The 21,527-nt window shown below is 35.2% G+C and overlaps 4 protein-coding genes across 6 annotated transcripts; 2 read left to right on the top strand and 2 right to left on the bottom strand.

Moving 5' to 3' along the window:
- Positions 1 to 577: 577 nt before the first annotated feature.
- LOC105634825 (protein FAR1-RELATED SEQUENCE 8) lies at positions 578 to 3,480 on the bottom strand. The gene is made up of 2 exons (XM_012217749.4): positions 3,243 to 3,480; positions 578 to 2,829 (listed from the first exon to the last, which is right to left on the bottom strand). The coding sequence occupies exons 1-2, from the start codon at positions 3,255 to 3,257 to the stop codon at positions 601 to 603; spliced, it is 2,244 nt and encodes a 747-aa protein (XP_012073139.1). The 5' UTR covers positions 3,258 to 3,480; the 3' UTR covers positions 578 to 600.
- A 2,197-nt stretch (positions 3,481 to 5,677) lies between these two features.
- Positions 5,678 to 8,644, top strand: LOC105634824 (polyubiquitin). The gene is made up of 2 exons (XM_037636061.2): positions 5,678 to 5,832; positions 6,841 to 8,644. Exon 2 carries the CDS (start codon positions 6,841 to 6,843, stop codon positions 8,440 to 8,442), a length of 1,602 nt encoding a protein of 533 aa, XP_037491989.1. The 5' UTR covers positions 5,678 to 5,832; the 3' UTR covers positions 8,443 to 8,644.
- Positions 8,645 to 8,786: 142 nt separating this feature from the next.
- On the top strand, positions 8,787 to 12,573 carry LOC105634822 (alpha/beta-Hydrolases superfamily protein). Of its 2 annotated transcripts, none has more exons than XM_012217744.3 (12): positions 8,787 to 9,439; positions 9,543 to 9,618; positions 9,723 to 9,808; positions 10,161 to 10,254; positions 10,354 to 10,430; positions 10,598 to 10,725; positions 10,905 to 10,976; positions 11,345 to 11,415; positions 11,703 to 11,778; positions 11,915 to 12,058; positions 12,174 to 12,274; positions 12,366 to 12,573. In XM_012217744.3, exons 1-11 carry the CDS (start codon positions 9,197 to 9,199, stop codon positions 12,211 to 12,213), a joined length of 1,107 nt encoding a protein of 368 aa, XP_012073134.1. In that variant the 5' UTR covers positions 8,787 to 9,196; the 3' UTR covers positions 12,214 to 12,274; positions 12,366 to 12,573. The 2 variants fall into 2 exon arrangements, with proteins under 2 accessions (XP_012073134.1, XP_012073133.1); XM_012217743.4 differs by having other exon boundaries at positions 8,948 to 9,457.
- A 631-nt stretch (positions 12,574 to 13,204) lies between these two features.
- Positions 13,205 to 18,396, bottom strand: MMH-1 (MUTM homolog-1). 2 transcript variants are annotated; one of them, XM_012217746.4, is made up of 10 exons: positions 18,016 to 18,396; positions 17,551 to 17,602; positions 16,751 to 16,808; positions 16,244 to 16,312; positions 16,016 to 16,141; positions 15,548 to 15,598; positions 14,805 to 14,882; positions 14,598 to 14,697; positions 14,193 to 14,227; positions 13,205 to 14,068 (listed from the first exon to the last, which is right to left on the bottom strand). In XM_012217746.4, exons 1-10 carry the CDS (start codon positions 18,242 to 18,244, stop codon positions 13,505 to 13,507), a joined length of 1,362 nt encoding a protein of 453 aa, XP_012073136.1. In that variant the 5' UTR covers positions 18,245 to 18,396; the 3' UTR covers positions 13,205 to 13,504. The 2 variants fall into 2 exon arrangements, with proteins under 2 accessions (XP_012073136.1, XP_012073135.1); XM_012217745.4 differs by lacking the exon at positions 14,598 to 14,697 and adding an exon at positions 14,442 to 14,544 and having other exon boundaries at positions 18,016 to 18,394.
- Positions 18,397 to 21,527: the final 3,131 nt, after the last annotated feature.

The following is a 21,527-nucleotide window of genomic DNA, read 5'->3' as shown; positions in this document are numbered from 1 at the left end:
TAGTTTTTTTTGAGACTTCTCTGTACAAGGTAATCCATTTGTCTCAAAATATACATCGTTTTTTATTTATTATTTTGTCCCAAAATATAAATCATGTTGTGTATTTCATAAAAAGTAATAAATGATGGTTTTTCAATGTTATCCTTCTTCACACTAAATATAATAAATATTGTACAAGCAATTATTAATTTTGAGATAAAGGACAATTTAATCAATTTACTCTTGAATTTGTTATAATCTAGAAGAATTGGTTGCTTCCTTTATCAATCTTTACGTAAAAACCTTAAATGACTTATATTTTTTTATATAAATATGACATACAGATCAATATATTTTTATATTTTTGTTAATAAATCACTTATATTTATTAGAATTATTAGAATAAACAACTTATATTTTAGTACAGAAGAAATAAAATGATTAGAATTAAAAGCCCTATAGACTACTTTTCTGTTTTCTTTTCTTCCTAGGCATATGCCCTTAATATGGGACGACGAAAAGCTAATAAGACTGATTTTTCTTTTTCCAGTATGCAAATAAGATACTGATGCACAAAAAGAAGCAAGGAAAACATCCATTTTACAAAGAATCAAAATTTCATTAATGATCAATCAATACATGCTTGTCTGCTACAAGACGGACCTTATTCAAAGATTCTTTAAATGCTTGCCAAGCAACCATATAATGGTCTTGAGAAATCATCCCTTCCTCAACAACTTGCATTGCTCGTTTGTACAAATGATCAAACCACTGAACTGGATTACCGATATCAACACTGTTGGATCCAAGATCCGGTACATATAGGCGCTTAAAATCCTTCCTCCATCGTGCCAAAATATACTGGTAAGGTATTTCTTCCACCCCATTGTAGTGCAAAATGCAAAGGGCATGCCGGCACAAGTAACCTTTGAAGTTGAAACAACCACATATGCACCGGACTTCTGCTCCTGATTTATCATACAATACCTCAAAAGTTCGATTGTTGCTGAGATTTTCCTCACATTCTCGTTCTTTGATCATATATGTAACTACTGAACCATTGGCATGAACTTGTGTGATGCTAAAACAGGAGGACATCATCACCACCTCATCTTGGAATTTCCTAAATATTTCGTTTGTGTACACTTTAGATAGCTGTAACTCGTAATAGCTACTTGTTCTCAACATGGAGCTTGAATCTCTCGACTCAACATCATCAAGAGCTTCCTTGTGATGTTTCTTCTGTAAAACTAATCCATACATGTCCAAAAACTCTCTTAAAGAAGTTTGATGGTGCACATAACCATCAAAAAACTGGATCATGGACTCACCTCTTTCGAAAGTGCCCATTCCAGCATAAAAAGAGTCTTTGGAATAAACTGGAGCCCACCGTTCTCGATCTTCATACAAACTTCGAAGCCACTCATGATTTGCGATTCCAAATTGCTGGATCATACCTTCCCAAGCCATTTCAAATTCATCCACCTTTAGAGTGTTGTAGACAGTTGTATTGAACACCATCTGAAAGGTTTCATAATCCTGCAATTCTCCCAAACTCTGAGAAATCCTTTGTGCAACACGTGACAAACAAAGACGATGGTGAGCCCTAGGAAACACCTCTGCAATTGCACTTTGCATGACCTTGCAATGGTCAGTAATGACGGTTTGAGGAGGTCGCCCTAAGACACATGTAAGCCATGCCCTGAATAGCCAAATATATGTTTCAAATGTTTCGTCCGCCAACAAACCATAACCAAGCGGAATAGGCTGCCCATGGTGATTCACTCCAACAAATGTGAATAGCGGAATTTCATATTTGTTTGACAAGCATGTGGTGTCAAATATAACAACATCACCAAAGTAGGCATATGCAGCCCTCGACCTTGAATCAATCCAGAAAACATTTTTCAAGAACCCCTCATCGCTGAGATCCATCAAGTAGAAAAAGTTTGGATTTATCAGTTGAGCTTGAGAAAAATAATTAAAAATGATCTTCGCATCTCCTTTTTGAAGCTTCAAACGCTTCGACCTGTCAACATAGTGGCTATTTTCTCCTTCATTAGAGTTTGGGCTTCCATAACCAAATGAATCTACAGCAGCTGTCCGATATAATTTGATAGTCCGTACCTCCACATCAACAGTCGGCTCTACCTTTCTTTTAGACCCAGCATCCATCTTCTTGTGTGACTTAGAATTTTGTGCTCTCTCAGGATCAAATGAGTGGTTGTGTTCAAGCTTGACTTCATCCACCCTCCACCTATTAGATTCCACTAATCTCAACCTTATCATTGCTAGACAACCGGTTCTTGTTTCCTTCCTACGGCTGTTTGCTTCTTTCATTGTCTTAAAACCCTCACAATTGCAGCAAAGAACCGCACCGCGTTTCTCTTTGCTGTTACGTTTTGTCCATGATGATTTGACCCTGATGGCAAATCCCAATTCCTTCGCATAACAGTTATAATAATTGTAAGCATCATCATACGATTCAAACTCCATCCCCACAACAGGAGGGGGATACTCATTTCCTTGAGATTCACCATTTTGCCCATCCACTGCCGGTGTATTGCCTCTGTAGTTATCTTGGCCATGATCTTCAATATGAAGAACTTGGTCACAATTACTTTCAACATCATTGCCTCCAGTTTCAAGCTCATGGCTTTCTATCTCAAGGTTGTTATCTTCAATCTCAAGACCATTGCCCTCAATCTCAATGCCGTTGCCGTCAATCTCAAGGTCGTTGCCCTCAATTTCAAGGTCATTTCCCTCGATCTCTAGACTATTGCTATCAAACTCAAGATCATCGCCTTCCTCCTCGAGCAGTTGTTCACTGTTCTGAGACCCTTCTTCTATCTGAAATGCAAAATGAAAGATATAACAGTGTTGGCAAGAGTAGCGAGCAACAACCTTCAAAGTCCTTTGCAGTCATTTAATTCTCAATATCTAAAGTCTAGAATCCCTCCTTCCATGGCTGCACTAACTAACTTAATTCCCTACATAAACCCTCACTTAAGACTGAATTTGCATCTATAAGGCATCAACGCAGGTACTAAAACTGCTTTAATAAACTAAAAACCCAGTTCATCTAACAAACCATAACAATTACAAGCTTAGAGTCACCAACTTTCCCGAACACTTGGAAATAAATACACAACAAAAACCGTATAACAGAAAAAGAACAAAGATCCCTAATCAAAATGGAAACGTAATTGTGAAATTTATTGACATTGTTAAGGAAAGAAAATCTAACAAGCTATAATACTAACCTCAATCATCGCCATCCTCCAGCAATTTCCTCCCGTTTTAGAGCTTGAGGTAGCCGCCTTTGGTTGAAAGGAGTACCGCCATGAAATTCGCCGGCCGCTTCGACAAATCCGAATAACGGTGATGTGATCAGGTAATATTCAATAATTATGTATTAAAAAAAAAAAAAGAAAAGAAAAAATCTCCCGTAATCTAGAAAGGCCTTAAGCTTTTAGTTGGTTTTGGATTCCAAAGCGAAGAAAACATGTTGGTTCGGTTCATTCGGTTAGATCCAAAGAGGGACAGTTGGGCCTGTCGTAAGGGAGTGGGTTACTGGTTTGAACGGTTTGCTGTTCCGATCTGAGAGGTGATGGAAACTAATCAAAAAGACAAAAAAATATCGTATGATAGGTAAAATAATAATTTATTTTTTTAATATAATATATTATAATTTCATTAATAAATTTAAATCAATATGAATAATATAGAGATTATATTATATCTCCCGAAACATAATCAAAAGAATTTATTGATCATATTTAATTATTTATCTTACTATCAATTAATTTAATTTTCCAATTACTAATGGAGAATAATCTCATAGCCAAACAACTAGAGATTTATTCAATAGCTATAACAAAGAAATCCTAAAAAAACATCTATAACAAATAAATATTTACATATTGTATGAATTCTAATATGAAAATATAATAACAATATCTTATCTTATAAGGAAAAATTATTATTTCGTCCATGAGGTTTTACATAATTATTTAAGTAGTCTTCAACATTTATACATATATTTATAACATCCCTGAGGTTTGCCACCGTCATATTAATTGGTCTCCGTAAAAAAAATACACTTTTTCTGTTAATTTTGAGAAGAAAAGACGAAATTATCCTTTAAAAAAATAATTATTTCGTCCCTGGGGTTTGTCATAATTATTAAGTAGTCCTCTACATTTATACAAATATTTATAACGTCTCTGAGGTTTACTTCCGTCATATTAATTGCTCATTTCATAAAAAAAATACACTTTTTCCATTAATTTTGAGCGGAAAAGACGAAATTATCCTTTATAAGTTTTCATTGACATTATTGTCAATCCTTTTCCTCTAAAATACCTGAAACTCAAATTTTCACCATCTTCCTCGACCCAACGCAGTTTTCATTGCCACCACCGTGTCTCTGTCAAGTATTATCTCCATAACCAGATCACCAACAAAACTAAAAGGGAAAATATTTATAACGTCCCTGAGATTACTTAAGTCATATTACTTGGTCCTTCCGTTCAAATAACACACTTTTTACTGTTAATTTTTAATAGAATAACCAAACTAACCTAAATCCTCTAATCAATGAGAGAGAGAGATAAATGGATGAAGGGTGATGATGGCTTGATTGAGTTTGGATGTTGGGTTTTAGTTTTGGTGGTGATCTGTTTATAGAGATGATAGTTTCATTGATACGGTGGTGGCAATGAAGACCGCGTTGGGTTGAGAAAGATGGTGAAAATGTGAGTTTTAGGTATTTTAGAGGAAAAAGATTAATAATAATGTCAATGAAAACTTATAAATGATAATTTCGTATTTTTCACTCAAAAATAATGGAAAAAGTGTATTTTTTATGGAAAGACCAATTAATATGACGAAAGTAAATCGCAGGGACGTTATAAATATTTATATAAATGTAGGGGACTACTTAATAATTATGGCAAACCTCAGGGACGAAATAATTATTTTTTCAAAGGATAATTTCGTCTTTTCTTCTCAAAATTAACTGAAAAAATGTATTTTTTTGACTGAAGGACCAATTAATATGACGATGGCAAATATCAGGGATGTTATAAATATATGTATAAATGTCGAGGACTACTTAAATAATTATGTAAAACATCAGGGACGAAATAATAATTTTCCCATCTTATAATAATAACAACATGTTATACATTTTATTGTGTAAATTTCACTCTTCTTTCATTTTCTTATTGATATATTTTATTCATTTCTTTACATTTATTTTATTTCCCTTATCTTATCATAGCCTTTGAGGCAACCGCTAAAAGATGCAAAATTGCTTTAACAAAAAATAGTAGGCCTTCATTTCCAATTTTCTAATATATCAAATTAAATAAATATATAAAATTTAATTTTAGAAATTAATTAAGGTCTGATTAAATTTCATCCTTATAAATCATCAGTCCATTGAATAAAAACTACATATTCAATGAATCGGTCACTACCAATAAATTAGTTATCAAAATTTAACTTTCTTATTTTTTAATAAAATGTTTAAAATAAAAGTCTAGTCTATTAAATAAGATAAATAAATAAAAAATATATATATTTATTATTATTGAACTTTGTTTTATTGTTTATTTACAGCAACTTGCACAACTCACGAAAAGAACCACTTTTTGGCGTGTGGGTCATATGAGAAAAGCCGCCCTAGTCTTCTTCCTCTCAAAATAAGTTATTGGACAATTTCGTCATTTCAATTAGTATAGGCCGCTATATAAGTAGGGTCGTAGAGGGCGTCCTTCAATTTCCTATCGTAACCTAACAATTGAAATTTCAGATCTAAAACTTCATCAATCTCTCTCAACTCTCAAGGTAATTCTCTCTATTCTTTTCCTTTTCCGATTTATCTCTCCATGATTTTCTTTTACTTGTATTATTATTATTATTATTATTATTATTTCGATTCAGCGGTTGATAATACCTGAGTGTTGGATTATCTGATTATCTGAGAGTTCTTGATTTCTATATGGTAGATCTGTTTCTCTGCCTGTCTGGTAGGCATATCTTGTGTTTGTGTTTTGAAGATCTATTGAATGTGGAAAGGGTAGATCGCAAACTAGGGAATAGAAATTGATGTTTTCTTTTATTTTGTTTTCCTAGAAGGTGATTCTGTATTCATGCTTTGTGATTTTCAGCAGATCTTTGTTTATTAAACCTTAATTTGTTTTATCCCTAAGTAATCCTTTTGATCTTTGAGATTTTGGATTCATGGTTATTTTCTTTGGAATCGATGGGATAATAAATTGAATTAAACTGGAAGAATAAATTATGGTGTGAGGAAGCTAGTTATTGGTATATCTTTGACTTTTTTCCAGTTTTATTTTGTAGCATTGACCTTGCAAAACCTGTCTTTGTTAATTTGCTTGAAAACTTTCAGCTAGTTCAATGGTTTGCTCTTTTGTTTTCTGGCAATTGTTTTAGTTGATTTTTCTGTGCAAATTATGTTAGTGGGTCTATTATGTTTTCTCTTCTGAAGGAACTTAGTAACTGTTGTATGTTTAGATTTTACATGAACCGTCACAAGTTGGTCTTCCGGATTTGTGGGTATATGCACTTTTGTTGAATGGACACGCTATTTTTAACTGAACAATTTTATGTTAGAATCTAATGTTTAGTTGATTGTTATGGTAATGTTTGGGCCTTTAATGTTACTTAACCTTTTAGATATATTTTGAAAATTATTATGGTATGCGAGAACTGGATTTATTGGTAAATTTTTTATTGATAGCAAGCTTATTTGAAAACCCTGTTCTTGCGGATTTGTACGTCCAAGTTATTGTTAGTTTCATATTATCACTCATTTCTCTTTCTGCAAATCAGATGCAGATCTTCGTCAAAACCCTCACTGGCAAGACAATCACCCTTGAGGTGGAAAGCTCAGACACCATTGACAATGTTAAGGCAAAAATTCAGGACAAAGAGGGGATCCCACCTGACCAGCAGAGGCTGATTTTCGCTGGTAAGCAGCTTGAGGATGGGCGCACTCTTGCTGACTACAATATTCAGAAGGAGTCCACTCTCCACTTGGTGCTTCGCCTTCGTGGAGGCATGCAAATCTTTGTGAAAACTCTCACTGGAAAGACCATCACCCTTGAGGTTGAGAGCTCTGACACCATTGACAATGTCAAGGCCAAGATCCAGGACAAAGAAGGAATCCCACCAGACCAGCAGAGGTTGATCTTCGCTGGAAAGCAGCTGGAAGATGGGCGCACCCTTGCAGACTACAACATCCAGAAGGAATCCACCCTGCACTTGGTCCTTCGTCTTCGTGGTGGCATGCAAATCTTCGTGAAGACCCTCACTGGCAAGACTATCACATTGGAAGTTGAAAGCTCAGACACCATTGATAATGTCAAGGCAAAGATTCAGGACAAAGAGGGGATCCCACCAGACCAGCAGAGGCTGATCTTTGCTGGTAAGCAACTGGAGGATGGCCGCACCCTTGCTGACTACAACATCCAGAAGGAGTCCACCCTCCATTTGGTACTTCGTCTTCGTGGTGGCATGCAGATATTTGTGAAGACTCTGACAGGGAAGACAATCACCCTGGAAGTTGAAAGTTCTGACACAATAGACAATGTGAAGGCCAAGATCCAGGACAAGGAGGGCATCCCACCTGACCAGCAGAGGTTGATTTTTGCTGGCAAGCAGCTGGAAGATGGGCGCACCCTTGCAGACTACAACATCCAGAAGGAATCCACCCTGCACTTGGTCCTTCGTCTTCGTGGTGGCATGCAAATCTTCGTGAAGACCCTCACTGGCAAGACTATCACATTGGAAGTCGAAAGCTCAGACACCATTGATAATGTCAAGGCAAAAATTCAGGACAAAGAGGGGATCCCGCCAGACCAGCAGAGGCTGATCTTTGCTGGTAAGCAACTGGAGGATGGCCGCACCCTTGCTGACTACAACATCCAGAAGGAGTCCACCCTCCATTTGGTCCTTCGTCTTCGCGGTGGCATGCAGATATTTGTGAAGACTCTGACAGGGAAGACAATCACGTTGGAAGTTGAAAGCTCTGATACTATTGACAATGTGAAGGCCAAGATACAGGACAAGGAGGGCATCCCACCAGATCAGCAGAGGTTGATTTTTGCTGGAAAGCAGCTTGAAGATGGACGCACCCTTGCAGACTACAACATCCAGAAAGAATCCACCCTTCACTTGGTTCTACGTCTTCGTGGTGGCATGCAGATCTTTGTGAAGACCCTTACTGGCAAGACCATTACCTTGGAGGTTGAGAGTTCTGACACTATTGATAATGTTAAGGCTAAAATCCAAGACAAGGAAGGCATCCCACCTGATCAGCAGAGATTGATTTTTGCTGGGAAGCAGCTTGAGGATGGGAGGACCCTTGCCGATTACAATATCCAGAAGGAGTCTACCTTGCACCTTGTCCTGCGCCTTCGTGGTGGTTTCTGAGTTGTTGTGGTCGTTAGTTATGGTGGTTCCAATTTGGTCCTGCTAGCTATGTTTAATGGCTTTAAATAAATAATCTTGAATCCTCCTGAACTTTCTGTTTGGAACTTTTGAGTGGTTTATGTAAGTTTTTCTTTAGTTGTTCAAATGGCCGATGAGTGGTCAATTCTGCTCTGTTCTTAAATACAATAATTGCTTGTTACAATTTGGGGTTGGACTGTGAATTCATACCTTCACTTTATGCTGTCATGTGATTGTAATCGTTTGATGAGCTCAGTTGGACCTATTTTCTGATTCAAGATTTTGATGGGATTTGTCTGTGATAGACTACTCTGTCTTATGTTGGGAAATCTTTATTGAACCCAAGTGTTTGCTAGAGCAGTTCACTAGGTACTGGAAAATTCTTGGTACTTTGAAACTGGAAGCAAATACTGCCTTTCTCTCTGGGCTGCAATTATCATTATTCTTCTCAAGATACCTGTTCTTTAAGAGAAAAAAAATGGCTCACGTTGACGTTGCATTTTTACCCTCGTGAGATTCCAGGTTGAAAGGATTTTATGATATTTTTGATGTTATTCCTACTGAGTCCGATAGAATCTGCCTGATCCAACGAGAAAGCGCGTGGAACCACGAAACCCCCATAAAACACAGAAGGCCTTCCAAAGATACCACCACAGAAACTTGACAAGTGTACGTTTTTTTAAGTAAAATCGATCTTCCTCCACAGAAGAACAGAAAGCAAGCAGTTGAGGACCAAATGGCTTTGGCTCTGCTCTCTCCTCTTCCACCTTCTCTACCCACCTATACGACCAAAATAAACTACAAAAAGCAGAGAGACATCTGGGCAACCAAAAGAAGAGCAAAAACAATAATAGCAAATGCCTTAAATAGTGAAGACAAAGATGATTCACCTTCTTTTAATCCTTTTGGTTTTGTCACAGATAATCCTTCAAGCCGCAGTGCCATCCAGCTACCTGAGTCCCCTGCTGAGGACGGCAATGTTGGCCAAATGCTCTATGCAAGTTTTTTCTTTACTCATATTGAAATTCTTAAAAAATTTTGATTTTTGCTTTACCAGATAGTGAATTGTTTTTGCTTCTTAGCGGATAGAAGACAAGGGAAAAGAATTTGGTTCTTATAAAAAGTCTGGGAAGTTTACATGGTTTGTTAGAGAAACTGGTAAAACTTCTCTGGAGCAGCATTAAAATCTATTCCTTCTACTTCTTTTAGTCTTATATTATTTTTTTTCTTTTAGTCTAGGAAGTAATTTTTTTTGGATGCAGGATCACCTGATAGCCGACGGGGAACAGTAGTTTTCTTACATGGAGCTCCTACTCAATCTTTTAGTTACAGAGTTGTCATGTCTCAGGTTTGTTTTACCTGTTTCCTTTTTTTTTTTTTTTTTTTTTTTATTGGTTTAATTTTAAGTGTGTTATGATCTGACTAAAAGTTTAAGGCATTTCTTATGGAAAACTAAGTTTTTGACATGTTATGCTTGTAGCCTCGTACAAAAGCAATTTTCTGAAGGCATGTTTCTTCTGTTATGTCTTAATAACCTTGATTCCTTAGCCTTAATAGTATGGAGTGTAGACTAACCAGGGAAAGTGCCTTTTGATAATCTTGTACAAAGAGTGACTTCACTTGCTTTAGCGTTCCTCTACAAATCAGTGCTGCTTACTTTCAATGAAGAAAGTTGCTTTTCCCCAATTTTTCTTGTATAGATGTCGGATGCTGGTTTCCACTGCTTTGCACCTGACTGGATAGGATTTGGTTTCAGTGACAAGCCACAGCCAGGATATGGCTTTGATTATACAGGTTTTTTAATTTAGTGTTAAAAATTAATGCTATTATAATACTATTATTAACATTATTCTTGAGCAGTAAGTTGCACACTTAAAAAATTTTATTGCACAGAAAAGGAGTTCCATGAGGAATTCGATAGATTACTTGATGTGCTGGGCGTTAAATCCCCTTTCTTTCTTGTTGTTCAGGTTTGGATGAGTTTTCTTTTTTTCTTTTTTTCCTGAATAGAAGCTATACAAGTCACTTGACAGATTTGTAGGACATACTAAATCTGCATTAGCATAGTACTTATGATTTAGAAATGTTGGAGCAAAATTATGTAACTAATGTGCACTTTTCATATTCTCCCCTAAAGGGATTTCTTGTAGGTTCATATGGACTGACTTGGGCACTGAAGAACCAGAGCAAGATATCAAAGATCGCAATTTTGAATAGTCCGTTGACGGTTTCATCTCCTGTTCCTGGACTATTTCAAAAGCTAAAGTTCTGTGATTTTTCTATTCCATTGGTTAAATGCTGATGATGCTCTATAATTTCATGATTAGATTTGCTATCTGCAAGCCTGGCATGTTTTGATGCTTGTTTCTTGGTTTACTTATAGTATATCCACTCTTTCGTTTGTTTTCATTGCTACCAACTTATTTTAGTTAATCCTTCTCCAGGATTCCTCTCTATGGAGAATTTACCTCCCAGAATGCTATTATGGCTGAGCGTTTTATTGAAGCAGGTAGCCCGTATGTATCCAAATTGTAACTTTCATATCTTAAAACTTCAAATTGGACCTATGGTTTTTAGTATAGCCATCTGTTTCCAATTGTACATAAGTGTCTTGAATATTGTTCCATAACTAATTCAACCAATAAAGAATAAGTTTACCAATTTCTGTCATTTTTCATTCTTGGACTTATGTTTGTCAATCATATCTCAATTTTAATCTAGTATTGATGTGGGTTCACGTCCATGAGAGGATGGGGATTCCTTTTACTTTTCACATTTGCATCCTGATATGCTCTGACCCATCTTCAGATATTAAAGAATCGGTGATATTTGGCTGTGCAAGTTCTGGAGTTCTTATCTATTGTCTGCACTTATACTTTCGCAGATATGTCTTGAAACTGGAAAAGGCTGATGTGTATCGATTACCATATTTGGCGAGTAGCGGACCAGGATTCGGTTTGTAGTTGATTCTTTTTTCAAATTTACAGAGATATATATTTTCTTTTTCATCGAGTCAACAGCTGAAAAATAAGCATATTCTGTTGACTTATCAGATGCATGTGGTTTTTTGCTGTTGTATTTGTTTATCACCACAAGTGCCTAGCGATTTTTCATCACAGTGGTTGTGAACTTGTGATGCTAAAAGGAGGGAATAAAATCACTTCTGTACTCATTAGCTGTTTGTGCATAATTCATAAATGAAACTAATTTCTTCATATTTTTTTTTTCTTTTGTTGTTTCAGCTCTCCTTGAGGCTGCAAGAAAGATTAATTTCAGAGATATTACAAGCCAAATTGCAGAAGGCTTCGTATCTGAAAGGTAAAATGTTATTAGATTGCACATCACATGAGTCTAAACAATGTTAGTTGAATTTCTTTATAATATAATAACCTCGTCCATTCTTTTGTGACTTGCTTTTCCATGAACTATAAATTAATGGATTCTGTACTTTCAGATGGGATAAACCGATACTTCTTGCTTGGGGAATAGCAGACAAATATTTGCCTCAATCTGTGGCAGAAGAGTTTCAGAAAGGAAATCCTGATGCTGTAAAATTGAAGTTGATAGAAGGTGCTGGCCATATGCCACAGGAAGACTGGTAATCATGCTAACCTGATTTCTATGCATAGCTTTTCCTTTTTTTTTTTTTTTTCTTTCATTTTTTGCTATTGTTTTCCTTTTTTCTTATGCCAAATTTAACCTGATTTGGACAGGCCTGAGAAAATTGTGGAAGCTCTGAGAGTATTCTTTTAAATTCGACACATGAATCAACAATGAAATAGTGCCAGCGGTAATTTTCAGCTGTTTGACTGAGGTAAGAAACTTAACTGCTCACTTTGGGGGACAAATTTTTTGGCTGATAACTTACATTTCTTTCTTTTCTGGTTCGTAAAAATCTGATGCAGATCATAGACAAGGGGATTCTGAAGCTTTAGCACAGGTGTGAGAGAGGAGAAGACAACTGCATATATTTTTATTTTTCTTTGTTCTTTTTTTTCCACCTTTATATATACGAACAGGGCTGTGGGAAGCATCTTGAATCGGACTTGCTGATGTTTTGTAGATTTTGTGCATAAGCTAACGCTGAAAAAAAAAAATCAACCGTTTGATGCACATCCATTCTTTTACTTAATATGCTACAACATAAAGTTGTTTGTATATCCAGTTAAATTTAAGTTGAGAGTGCTGATTCTTGAAGATCAGTCTATGCAAAAGAGAAGTGCGTCGTCTTAAAATAGAGCAATTTAATTAATGATAAGAGAAACGTGGACTGAGAATGAGAAGGTATTGATAATTGGGATAAACCATTTCCTTGGATTACTTTTATGCTAGTATGTGCATAGATGCTTCCGTTTCTGGCAGCATATTGTGAGCTCTTTACTTGCATTGCCGATGACCCAAAGAATGTGCAGTTCTTGTTGCTGATTAAATTGTATGATAGCAGCCGCGGTAATAGAGAGGACGAAGCATTATCCAGAGTGATTGTGCCGTAAAGCGTATGTAGGTGGCTATGATCCAGCATGAAATTCTTGGCTTCTATGCTGTATTCGCTGTATTCTCAAGGCGGCGGGGAAAAGAGAAAAGGAAAGAGGGAAAGATGCCAATTAGCTAAAAGTATCCTGCAGCTGGTAAAGTTCCATTTCCCAATTCTCTAGTTGTGGGTGATGACAGGAACTCCTACCAATGAGAGGCCCTAGTTGTTAATATCCTAGTTACAGGAACAGGCTGCAGCAATTTTCAGAGCTGATGCTAAACATAGAATGTGGAATTTTAGTAAAATGAGGTACTTTCTGCTTTCACAAGTCTACTTGGATTGAATCTACAAATTTACATCCCCTGAAACTTCTTTTCTTCCAAGTCACATCATATGACAGACTACAAACATGCAGAAGCCATAGGCATGAGCAAGAAGGCTAGCTTACCAGTAAAGACCCAAAAGTCGTTTATCAACAATTACAAAAATTGGATACGCCCACTTTGCATGCTACCAAAATATGGGCCGCGGGTAGGCACGGCTTCGCCAATATCTTAAAAGCAGTCTACGTCACTTCTTTGGCTTCTTACTGTTTTGATTGGCAACCTTCTTGTTGGTCACCTTTTTTTCTTTAGTTTGCTTCTTATTGGCCACTCTTTGTGGTTTCTTCTTTTGATTTTCCACATGAACATTGTCTTCTGCATCATCACCATCATCAGAAGCAGCACCATTGTCATCTTCATCATCACTTGCCTTGGACTTGAGTTTTGTTGGAGGCTTCTTGGCATGAGCTCTCGGCTTCACCTCGCTCTTTGTTTTAGCTTTTTCAGCAGCAGCTTCTTCCTCACTCGCTAGTTGATTTGCGTCATCTTCGCCTTCATCATTATGATCGATATCCTCAGATTTCCGCTTTGCTGGAGGCTTCTTGGCATGACCTCTAGGCTTCAGTTCTCTCTTTGTTTTGGCCTTTTTAGCAGTATCTTCTTCCTCGCTTGCTGTTCCATTTGCAGCATCTTCACCTTCATCATCATCCTTGGCCTTTTTCCTTTTTGAAGTTTGTCTTTTTTGTTTATCTGCTGCTTTTGCAACTTGGCCTCCACTCAGCTTTTGCAATTCTGGTACATAGGCTGTTGTCTAAAACCAAAAATACAAGCCCATAGAACAAACTGCTATTTGTTTTGTGCCAACCCAGTGCTTATGCATACTAAGGTTCATGATAAGATAAAAAGAAATTACTAAACATTTTGGAATGACATACCCTTCCACCAACAGTGATAAAATCAATTTTCTTCCCTGAATAACAAAAAAAAAAAAAGAAAAAAAAAGTCAATGTTAGTATGCAGTCCAATCAAACAACATTCTAGGAAATATAATCAGACTCGTGAGTGATGCCAGAATTGACATCTAACAATCATGTCTGCGCCACTCTTACAACAGAAAGCAATAAGTATACAGAGGAAAAAGAGAGGACGGCAATGTGAGATATCATATAGGTCAGGAGCCAAACCATCAACAAAAGCCTTCCCAGGCTTCTTTTCGCGAGAATGGAAAATCCAATTATTGGGAAACTGATTACTATCTGCCCCAACTTCTATTGCTTTTTCAATAACCTGTGAAAACAATTGTTTTGTCAAGTTGATCTCTCATATCAAAAGTATCTTACCATTAACTTTTCCAGGTTTTTTGCCCCATCGTAAATGAAACAACCATTCAATAGGAAAGTGGCTGCATTCAGCATCAACTTGAACCGCATATTGAATAACCTACAGATATTGTCTTCTACTTTTCCATGAAAATTGCATGTTTTCAAAATAAATATTTTACAACTGCCAATAATTGTCTGGATGGATCGTAGAGCGCTTTTTCCTACCTCCCTGATGCACTTGCATAATGTTGCACAATTTTCTCTGGACAAGCTGGAAGCAACTTGCAGAGGATGAATTCTAGCCTGCAACAATGCAACAAGTACATAATAATCAAACACTAATATTTGACTTGGACAATAGCAACGAGATAAGAGGCCATTTACACAATGAATAGATTTTTACGTAGAAAATGAAGTATCTCAATAAAAACCAAATATGGACTGCACAGAACCATAAAACTCCATCTAATAATGGTTTAGCATATGCATACTCTATTATATTATTGGCAATGATGTTACTTCTCATATAGTATTTTAGCCTGATTTACTTTCCACAATTAACCAGCCAAGCAACTGTTTGCTAGCATACCTGGTGCTCTTTGGTAACAATGAACAGGCCATGATAGGGAATATCAACTCATTCATTACTCTATTGCTAGCACCTTAACCTCCTAAAATTGTGTGAATTTTATTTACATTTTGGTTTAGGCGCTCATCTGTTTCAGATACTTTGTTTCATTTGCACATATTTTACTAGCTATCATCCTTCAGAAGCCCTGTAACTCCTAAGGAGAACTCATTTGATTATAATATATAATAGTTAAAACAGCAGAACAAGTGAGCATAAGGTTTTACCTAGATCTATCTAAATCGAAAGCCTCAAGATTGATGGCAAAATTATGTGCTGAGATTGAATTTATAACTTTGATCAAATAATAAAATTAGCATTGGTATGGAAGTACACTAACTTGGTATAGCACTTCATCTGCAATCCAGTTGCCAATACCAGAAATAAAACTCTGTAGACATAAACAATAAGTTAGATTCTTACCCCAAATTATATTTTTAGGGCATTTGAAATGGGCATTGAAAATTAAAATTTCTTCTTTATGGATTTTGAATGTACTACAACAAGAACTTAACAGAAAAATCTATAGTTCTTTAACTTCGAAACGTGTATCCCAAGTTACCAACTGCAGAAATCTCATTATGACTGCTTCTTGTTATGCAAATGTGGTTATGACTTTTTTATTTAGAGTTTTTTTCTTCTTACTCTTCTAGCCATTTCTCTTCCAGGCAAATGGTTAAATTTCAAATGAAAAGGAATTCCAAACTATGCAGTTTAAGGTTTTGGTCTATTGTTAACCCTTTGCTACAGTTGTCAGCCGCCTCGTTTGATTATCATGGAAATGATAAAGAAAATAAGCGTTTTTAACCTGATCGAGTAAAAGAGCCTTAATTGCAATCTTCTTCTTGCTTAAGGATTCATAAAATTCATCAACTGTCATTGGCTCCAATAATGCATCAGGGCCGAGCTCAGAAATTGGAGGTACAGAAGCTGGCTGCAACACATAAAACAAAATAAATAAACATAATAAAAAAAATCAACAAGTTCACCAAGTCAGATAAGCACCGAAATATGTGGAATAGCAAAAGGTAGTTACATCTTTGAGCAAGCGGACTTTAGCAAATCGCCTCTTATCAGTGAAAGAAAGCTCTAGGCCATCATCTAGCTGCATATTACATCTTGGTTAAATGATAGGGGCTGAGCAACTTCAAATGATAAAAGTATATTTCACACCACTTCTTGGTTTATGTTCATATAGCATATCTACAAAACTAAAATCCAGCACATTAATTTCCAAAATAAATGACAGCATCATACCATTCATCTATAAAAGAGCAGATTTTAATACATATCTGAAACACTAACCTAGCATGTAATGGGTCTCAGATTTAATCCAATGAGTTCCCAAGCATTCAATCAAACCAAATTTAAAATGCTCATAACAAAATCCTAGTAATTCTCCTAAACATAAGCGAATAAACCTGCCAATTCTGACACTAAATTACACTGTCAAAAGGCATCACTCCCATGAACCGCATACAAATAATAGACTACTTATCAAACAGAAACACAATATTATTCATGAAAATGATTAAATTCTTACTTCAATAAATAGCTTTGAATATTTGGATGGCCACTCATCAGTGTCATTCACAGCAGACCTGTAATCAGTACTCTACTACAATTAACAACTGAAGATCATGCCATAAGCAGGAAACATTATAATAAAACAACCTATATCATTTTAAGTGAGATGTTCCAAGTCATTAAAGTCAAATGATCCCCTAATTTCCATTCCATTAGAATCACTGTCATATTAGTGACATGACATGATTGAGAAGTTAATTAAAATAATAGTAGTGTGATAAATGATTTAACCTTGTTCAAATAATTAAAATTAAGATCTTATAATATATAATATATTAATTGAACAAGAAGCTAACCCAATCTTGGTCCTGTGCTCTTGCAATGAATAAAAGAAGTATGCACATTCAGTTTACTTTTATAGAAAATAACAAACAAATACCAGCAAAAAATTTAAAAGACAGAAATAATGGTCTCTCTATTTTCCATTCCCCGTTTTCTTTTCAGATAACTTGTTTGATTCCTTGAGACCTAAAACTTTCCTTTTCTGTCTTCAGTCTCCTATTTCAAGAAGCCACTTAAACATGCTACAAGCAGAAAGATTGGTGCCAAACACAATAATGTTTATACTAGTTGCCATTCCATTTTGAATTACTTAAATCCATGCAAAAACACATCACTGGGAAGGTAAAATTCATTTAAACATCTCAGTTGAGCTTGTATATTATTTCCTTCAACATTTAAAAAATAAAAAACATTTTTTGCATATACAAACATTGCAAGAACCACCAGTCCTGGGAACTGCAGATAATGAATCACCTCTTATATTTGGTAACAGCAACTCCCTTAATATATATAGCACCAGCCATACCTGAAAAATAAATTTTACTTATAAGAAATAGGGCTACCAGAAATACCTCTCTTGATTCATAAGTTGCTCAAAATGTCAAAGAAAGGTGAAAAGTTTGAACTTCCACTTTAAAAAAAAAAAAAATTAGATATGGTTCTGAAAGAATTAATATACAGTAAACAGAAAAAGTCAATTTTCCATCGTAGTTTCGTTTATTCCACAAGTACTACTCAGCTAAAGACAACCTTCGCTATCCTATTAGCTCTTCCCTTTGCATGTTGCAACAAAATTGAAGCTTTACTAAAAAAATTAAAGCCCAAACGCTCTGAAAACCAAACCCTAAGTTTCTCTCTTTTATTTTGCTCTAAAAAACAGAAAAAAGTATTCAGCAGTAATTTCAATATCCTTAATATTCCTAGGCTGTAAAAACATACCAAACTGAAATGAAGGGAAAGGAGGGGAATCGAGCTGAAACCAGAGATTCTTCCCCTTGCGAAGAGCAGCAATTAAGGTTTTGCCCACTAGTGCAGCCTCGAAATCAGAAGGAGAGACACCGTCGATGACTTTAGGGTCATTTGCTATAATAGCCTTCTTAATCTTCTTGCCTAAGCAGTGATCATCTATGGCCCTTCTCGCCGCCTCCACCTCCGGTAGCTCTGGCATTGTCAGTAGTTTCGTAAACCGTTTCTGCAAGTGATAGATTAAAGTGAAGCGTAGTGGGACTTATGTTCTCGGAGACCCTTGTTATAGGCAGTTGTATTTCTTGTGTGTTCAGTCTAATCTGACATAATGTTGGTTCTGAATCGGACCCAAACCAAGCATCTGTTAATTAAAAACAATTTAATCCGACTTAATTGTTTCCGTTTGCTTTTTTTTTTTTTTTTTGAAAAAAAAAAAAATACTATATGTTAATCAGTGGTCCAGGGGATGCTGCCCTCTTCTTACAAAGAGATCATAAGATTACACTCATCAGGTCACGACAGCAGAGACCGGTCTAAGACAGATTTCTAAATAAATAACGAAACACTGTCGTAGAAGATTAAACATGGATTAAACAAGTCGATAATCAATATTTTTACCATCAGACTATCACCTTGGGTGGTTTTGAATTTACATTATGTATATAGAATGTGTGGACATGTATATGGAGAATATAGTTTAATTTAAAAACAATTTTTAAGATTTATTTTCACCTTTAAAACTTATTTCTGTCATATATTATTCATCTGTCAATAAATTATGTCATATTCAATAATGATTTTCCATATTCATATAGCTTCCATTCAAAACACTGTTTTTATTATTTAAAAAGTAATTGTAAAATTTCTAATTAGAAAAATATACAAGTCAAATGAACACGGTGAAATTAACTTACATCTTAATTGGAGAAATATGATAAGATAAAATTTATAACTTAATTTGAAAAGTGTGATAATATAAAGTTTACAATAAAATTTAAATGAAATAAAGTCAAATTAAAATTGGCGTTTGGATTTTCAAGGCCACTCTTACATGAGCACCATAATATGAAAAAAAAAAATGTAAAAATAAAAGAATTATTAACAACTCGTATATATTTAGTTATGGGATGATTGAAAATTAAAATTTAAAATTTTCAATTGATACAAAATTTACATGCATGAATTTTATCTCTAATAGAAAATGTAATCTTTTGCTCTTAGGATTGTGAATTTTAATGTCATGTGTGGAGTTTATAAAGAATAAGATTGACTTATAATTAATTAGGGATTTTACAACGCTACTAAAACAGCTAAGGCTACAAAAATAGATAATTTTACTAAACAGATTACTACTAGATAGTATTTATACCAGTGTTTAGAATTTGTGGGAGCAAATTATGAAAGGTGAATATTTAAATGTTACTCGGTTTAATGGAACGCTAGTTAAACAGTTGACAGCTACTAAAATATCTGATAGTTAGTGAAACAGTTAATTTTGGCGAATTGATCACATTCGTGAAAGTACCATGTCCACAAATAAGTGTCATATTTGTGGATTTTATAAATAATAATTTTTTTTCTCATTTTTACCCTTAGCAATTAATGAACACTAATCGCTATAATTCTCGAAAATCTCTCTTTATTGTAAATAAAAATAATATAGTTAATTTACTCGATAATTTATTATAAATTAGATAAATTTTCTTACTATAATTTTCCTTATTTATGGCAATGCCGTCATAGTATCTTTAACGATTGCAACTTCACAGGTTCCTTTTGGTAGCTCAAAAAGATTACCAGAAATGATAAGTTCCTCGAGAAATGTCAACATGGCAATTTCTAGTGGAAGGTTCTTGAGGCTTTTGCAACCTTTTAAATTCAGTATTATAAGCTTCTGTAGGTTTCCAATGGATTCATCAATATCAACCAAGCTTATACAATCTTTAAGCACCAGTTTCTCGAGATTAGGAAGTCCTCTAAAGTTGGGGGTTCTAACAAGGCCATGAGAATGGCTTGGTTAAGTATTTCCAACTCTACTAGAAACTGTTTAAAAGAAAAAAAAAATAGTAGGCCTACTTCACTGCATATCATTATTCCAAATATAGATAGACATACAAAGAGTTCATCGTTATAAACTTGACTGGATTAATTCAGCTGCGAAGAGCACTTGTGGGGTTAATTACTATGTTTTAGGTCATGAGTTCGATCTTCCGCGGTGCAAAGTCTCTAAGCCAATCCCATAGGTCCACGGACTCTTAAAAAAGACACGGGTTTAGAAGAGTTCATTGTCTTGAGCAATTTCACCATTTTTTGAAATAGCTTAGTAGGAAAAGAACTAATTGTTCTATTGCTTTCTGCTTGCCAAGACGACACACCTTTGAATAATTTTTCTTCATCAAGCATCATCAATTTGCGATTTCTGTCAATGCTGGTACGTTGAGGCTAAGTCCTCTAATTGATTTTGTGCCCTGCGCAGTAATAAATACAGAAAGGAAAATTATATTGAGACTTGAATTATAAGCTTTGCACAAATGCATAGATGATAAAATTATCTTCTTACTGTATTTTGTAGCAATACATTAGTTGCATCCACAGTATCCCAAAGTCTGCTACGTTTTCATCAGGTGATTCTTGGTGAACAACTTCCTGTCCCATGTCTCTAAGTAATTGATCCATCAACTTGTTTTCTTCACTGATAGTTACCAGACATCTATTATTGAGATTTTGAATGCCAACAAGCTAATTCTACTGAAAAAACGAGCTATGTCAAGAAATAAGCTTTTGTCGTGATCATCCCAAAGAGCTTATTCTAAGAATATGCTGAATTTTACTATCTTGCAACTTTTTCCAGCTTCTGGAATGCACTTTCCCATACTGATATACTTTTCCCAGATAAACAAGAACTCAAAACTCGAAGAGCTAATGGAAGTCCACCGCAATAATTCACTACATTTTCAGAATACTTTAGGAAACCATTTGCAGGATGCTCCAATTCTTTAACTCCAAACTTCAAAACAAGACGTTCATCCCTTGTTGTTATTATAATTTTGCTTCCTGGATAAAATCATTCTTGCATACCAATTACCGCATTAAACTGATCTGCATCATCCACATCATCTACAAATTAGAAGTTTTTTTTTGCGACAGAAAGCATTCTTGATCACAATAATTTCTTGATCAACATTTTACATTCTGCTCGTTTTTTCCTTTTACAATATCAGAAAGAAGTTGCTTCTGCAGTCGAACTAGACCATTAGGTTGTTCTGAAATTTCTCTAACATTTGCAAGAAAGCTTCTTGCTTCAAATCTGTTGAAGTTGAGATTATAAACTATTTGAAAATTGTTGTTTTACCAATGCCACCAATCCCATATATTGCAGATATTTCAACATCATTTGATCCATCTTTCAATCACTGGTTAATGTATGCTATGTGAGAATCCATTCCAACTAAATAGGGATCAACCTTGAGCACTGTTCTACTCAA

The sequence above is a fragment of the Jatropha curcas genome, chromosome 1, assembly GCF_041381405.1.
Source record: "Jatropha curcas cultivar XTBG-Jc1 chromosome 1, XTBG_Jcur_1.0, whole genome shotgun sequence".
Lineage (NCBI taxonomy): Eukaryota > Viridiplantae > Streptophyta > Magnoliopsida > Malpighiales > Euphorbiaceae > Jatropha > Jatropha curcas.
Note: the sequence above shows the minus strand (reverse complement) of the source record. Positions and strands in the feature narration are given on the sequence as shown.

Excerpts from the sequence above, each read along its gene's own strand:
- LOC105634824 (XM_037636061.2), top strand. The coding sequence starts at position 6,841 with ATGCAGATCTTCGTCAAAACCCTCACTGGCAAGACAATCACCCTTGAG.
- LOC105634822 (XM_012217743.4), top strand. The coding sequence starts at position 9,197 with ATGGCTTTGGCTCTGCTCTCTCCTCTTCCACCTTCTCTACCCACCTAT. Across the intron at positions 11,416-11,702 it reads GAGTAGCGGACCAGGATTCG|CTCTCCTTGAGGCTGCAAGA; the intron begins GTTTGTAGTTGA and ends TTGTTGTTTCAG. Across the intron at positions 12,059-12,173 it reads CATATGCCACAGGAAGACTG|GCCTGAGAAAATTGTGGAAG; the intron begins GTAATCATGCTA and ends TGATTTGGACAG.
- MMH-1 (XM_012217745.4), bottom strand. The coding sequence starts at position 18,244 with ATGCCAGAGCTACCGGAGGTGGAGGCGGCGAGAAGGGCCATAGATGAT. Across the intron at positions 17,603-18,015 it reads TTTCCCTTCATTTCAGTTTG|GTATGGCTGGTGCTATATAT; the intron begins GTATGTTTTTAC and ends TTTATTTTTCAG. Across the intron at positions 14,883-15,547 it reads CAGATGAAGTGCTATACCAA|GCTAGAATTCATCCTCTGCA; the intron begins GTTAGTGTACTT and ends GCATTGTTGCAG.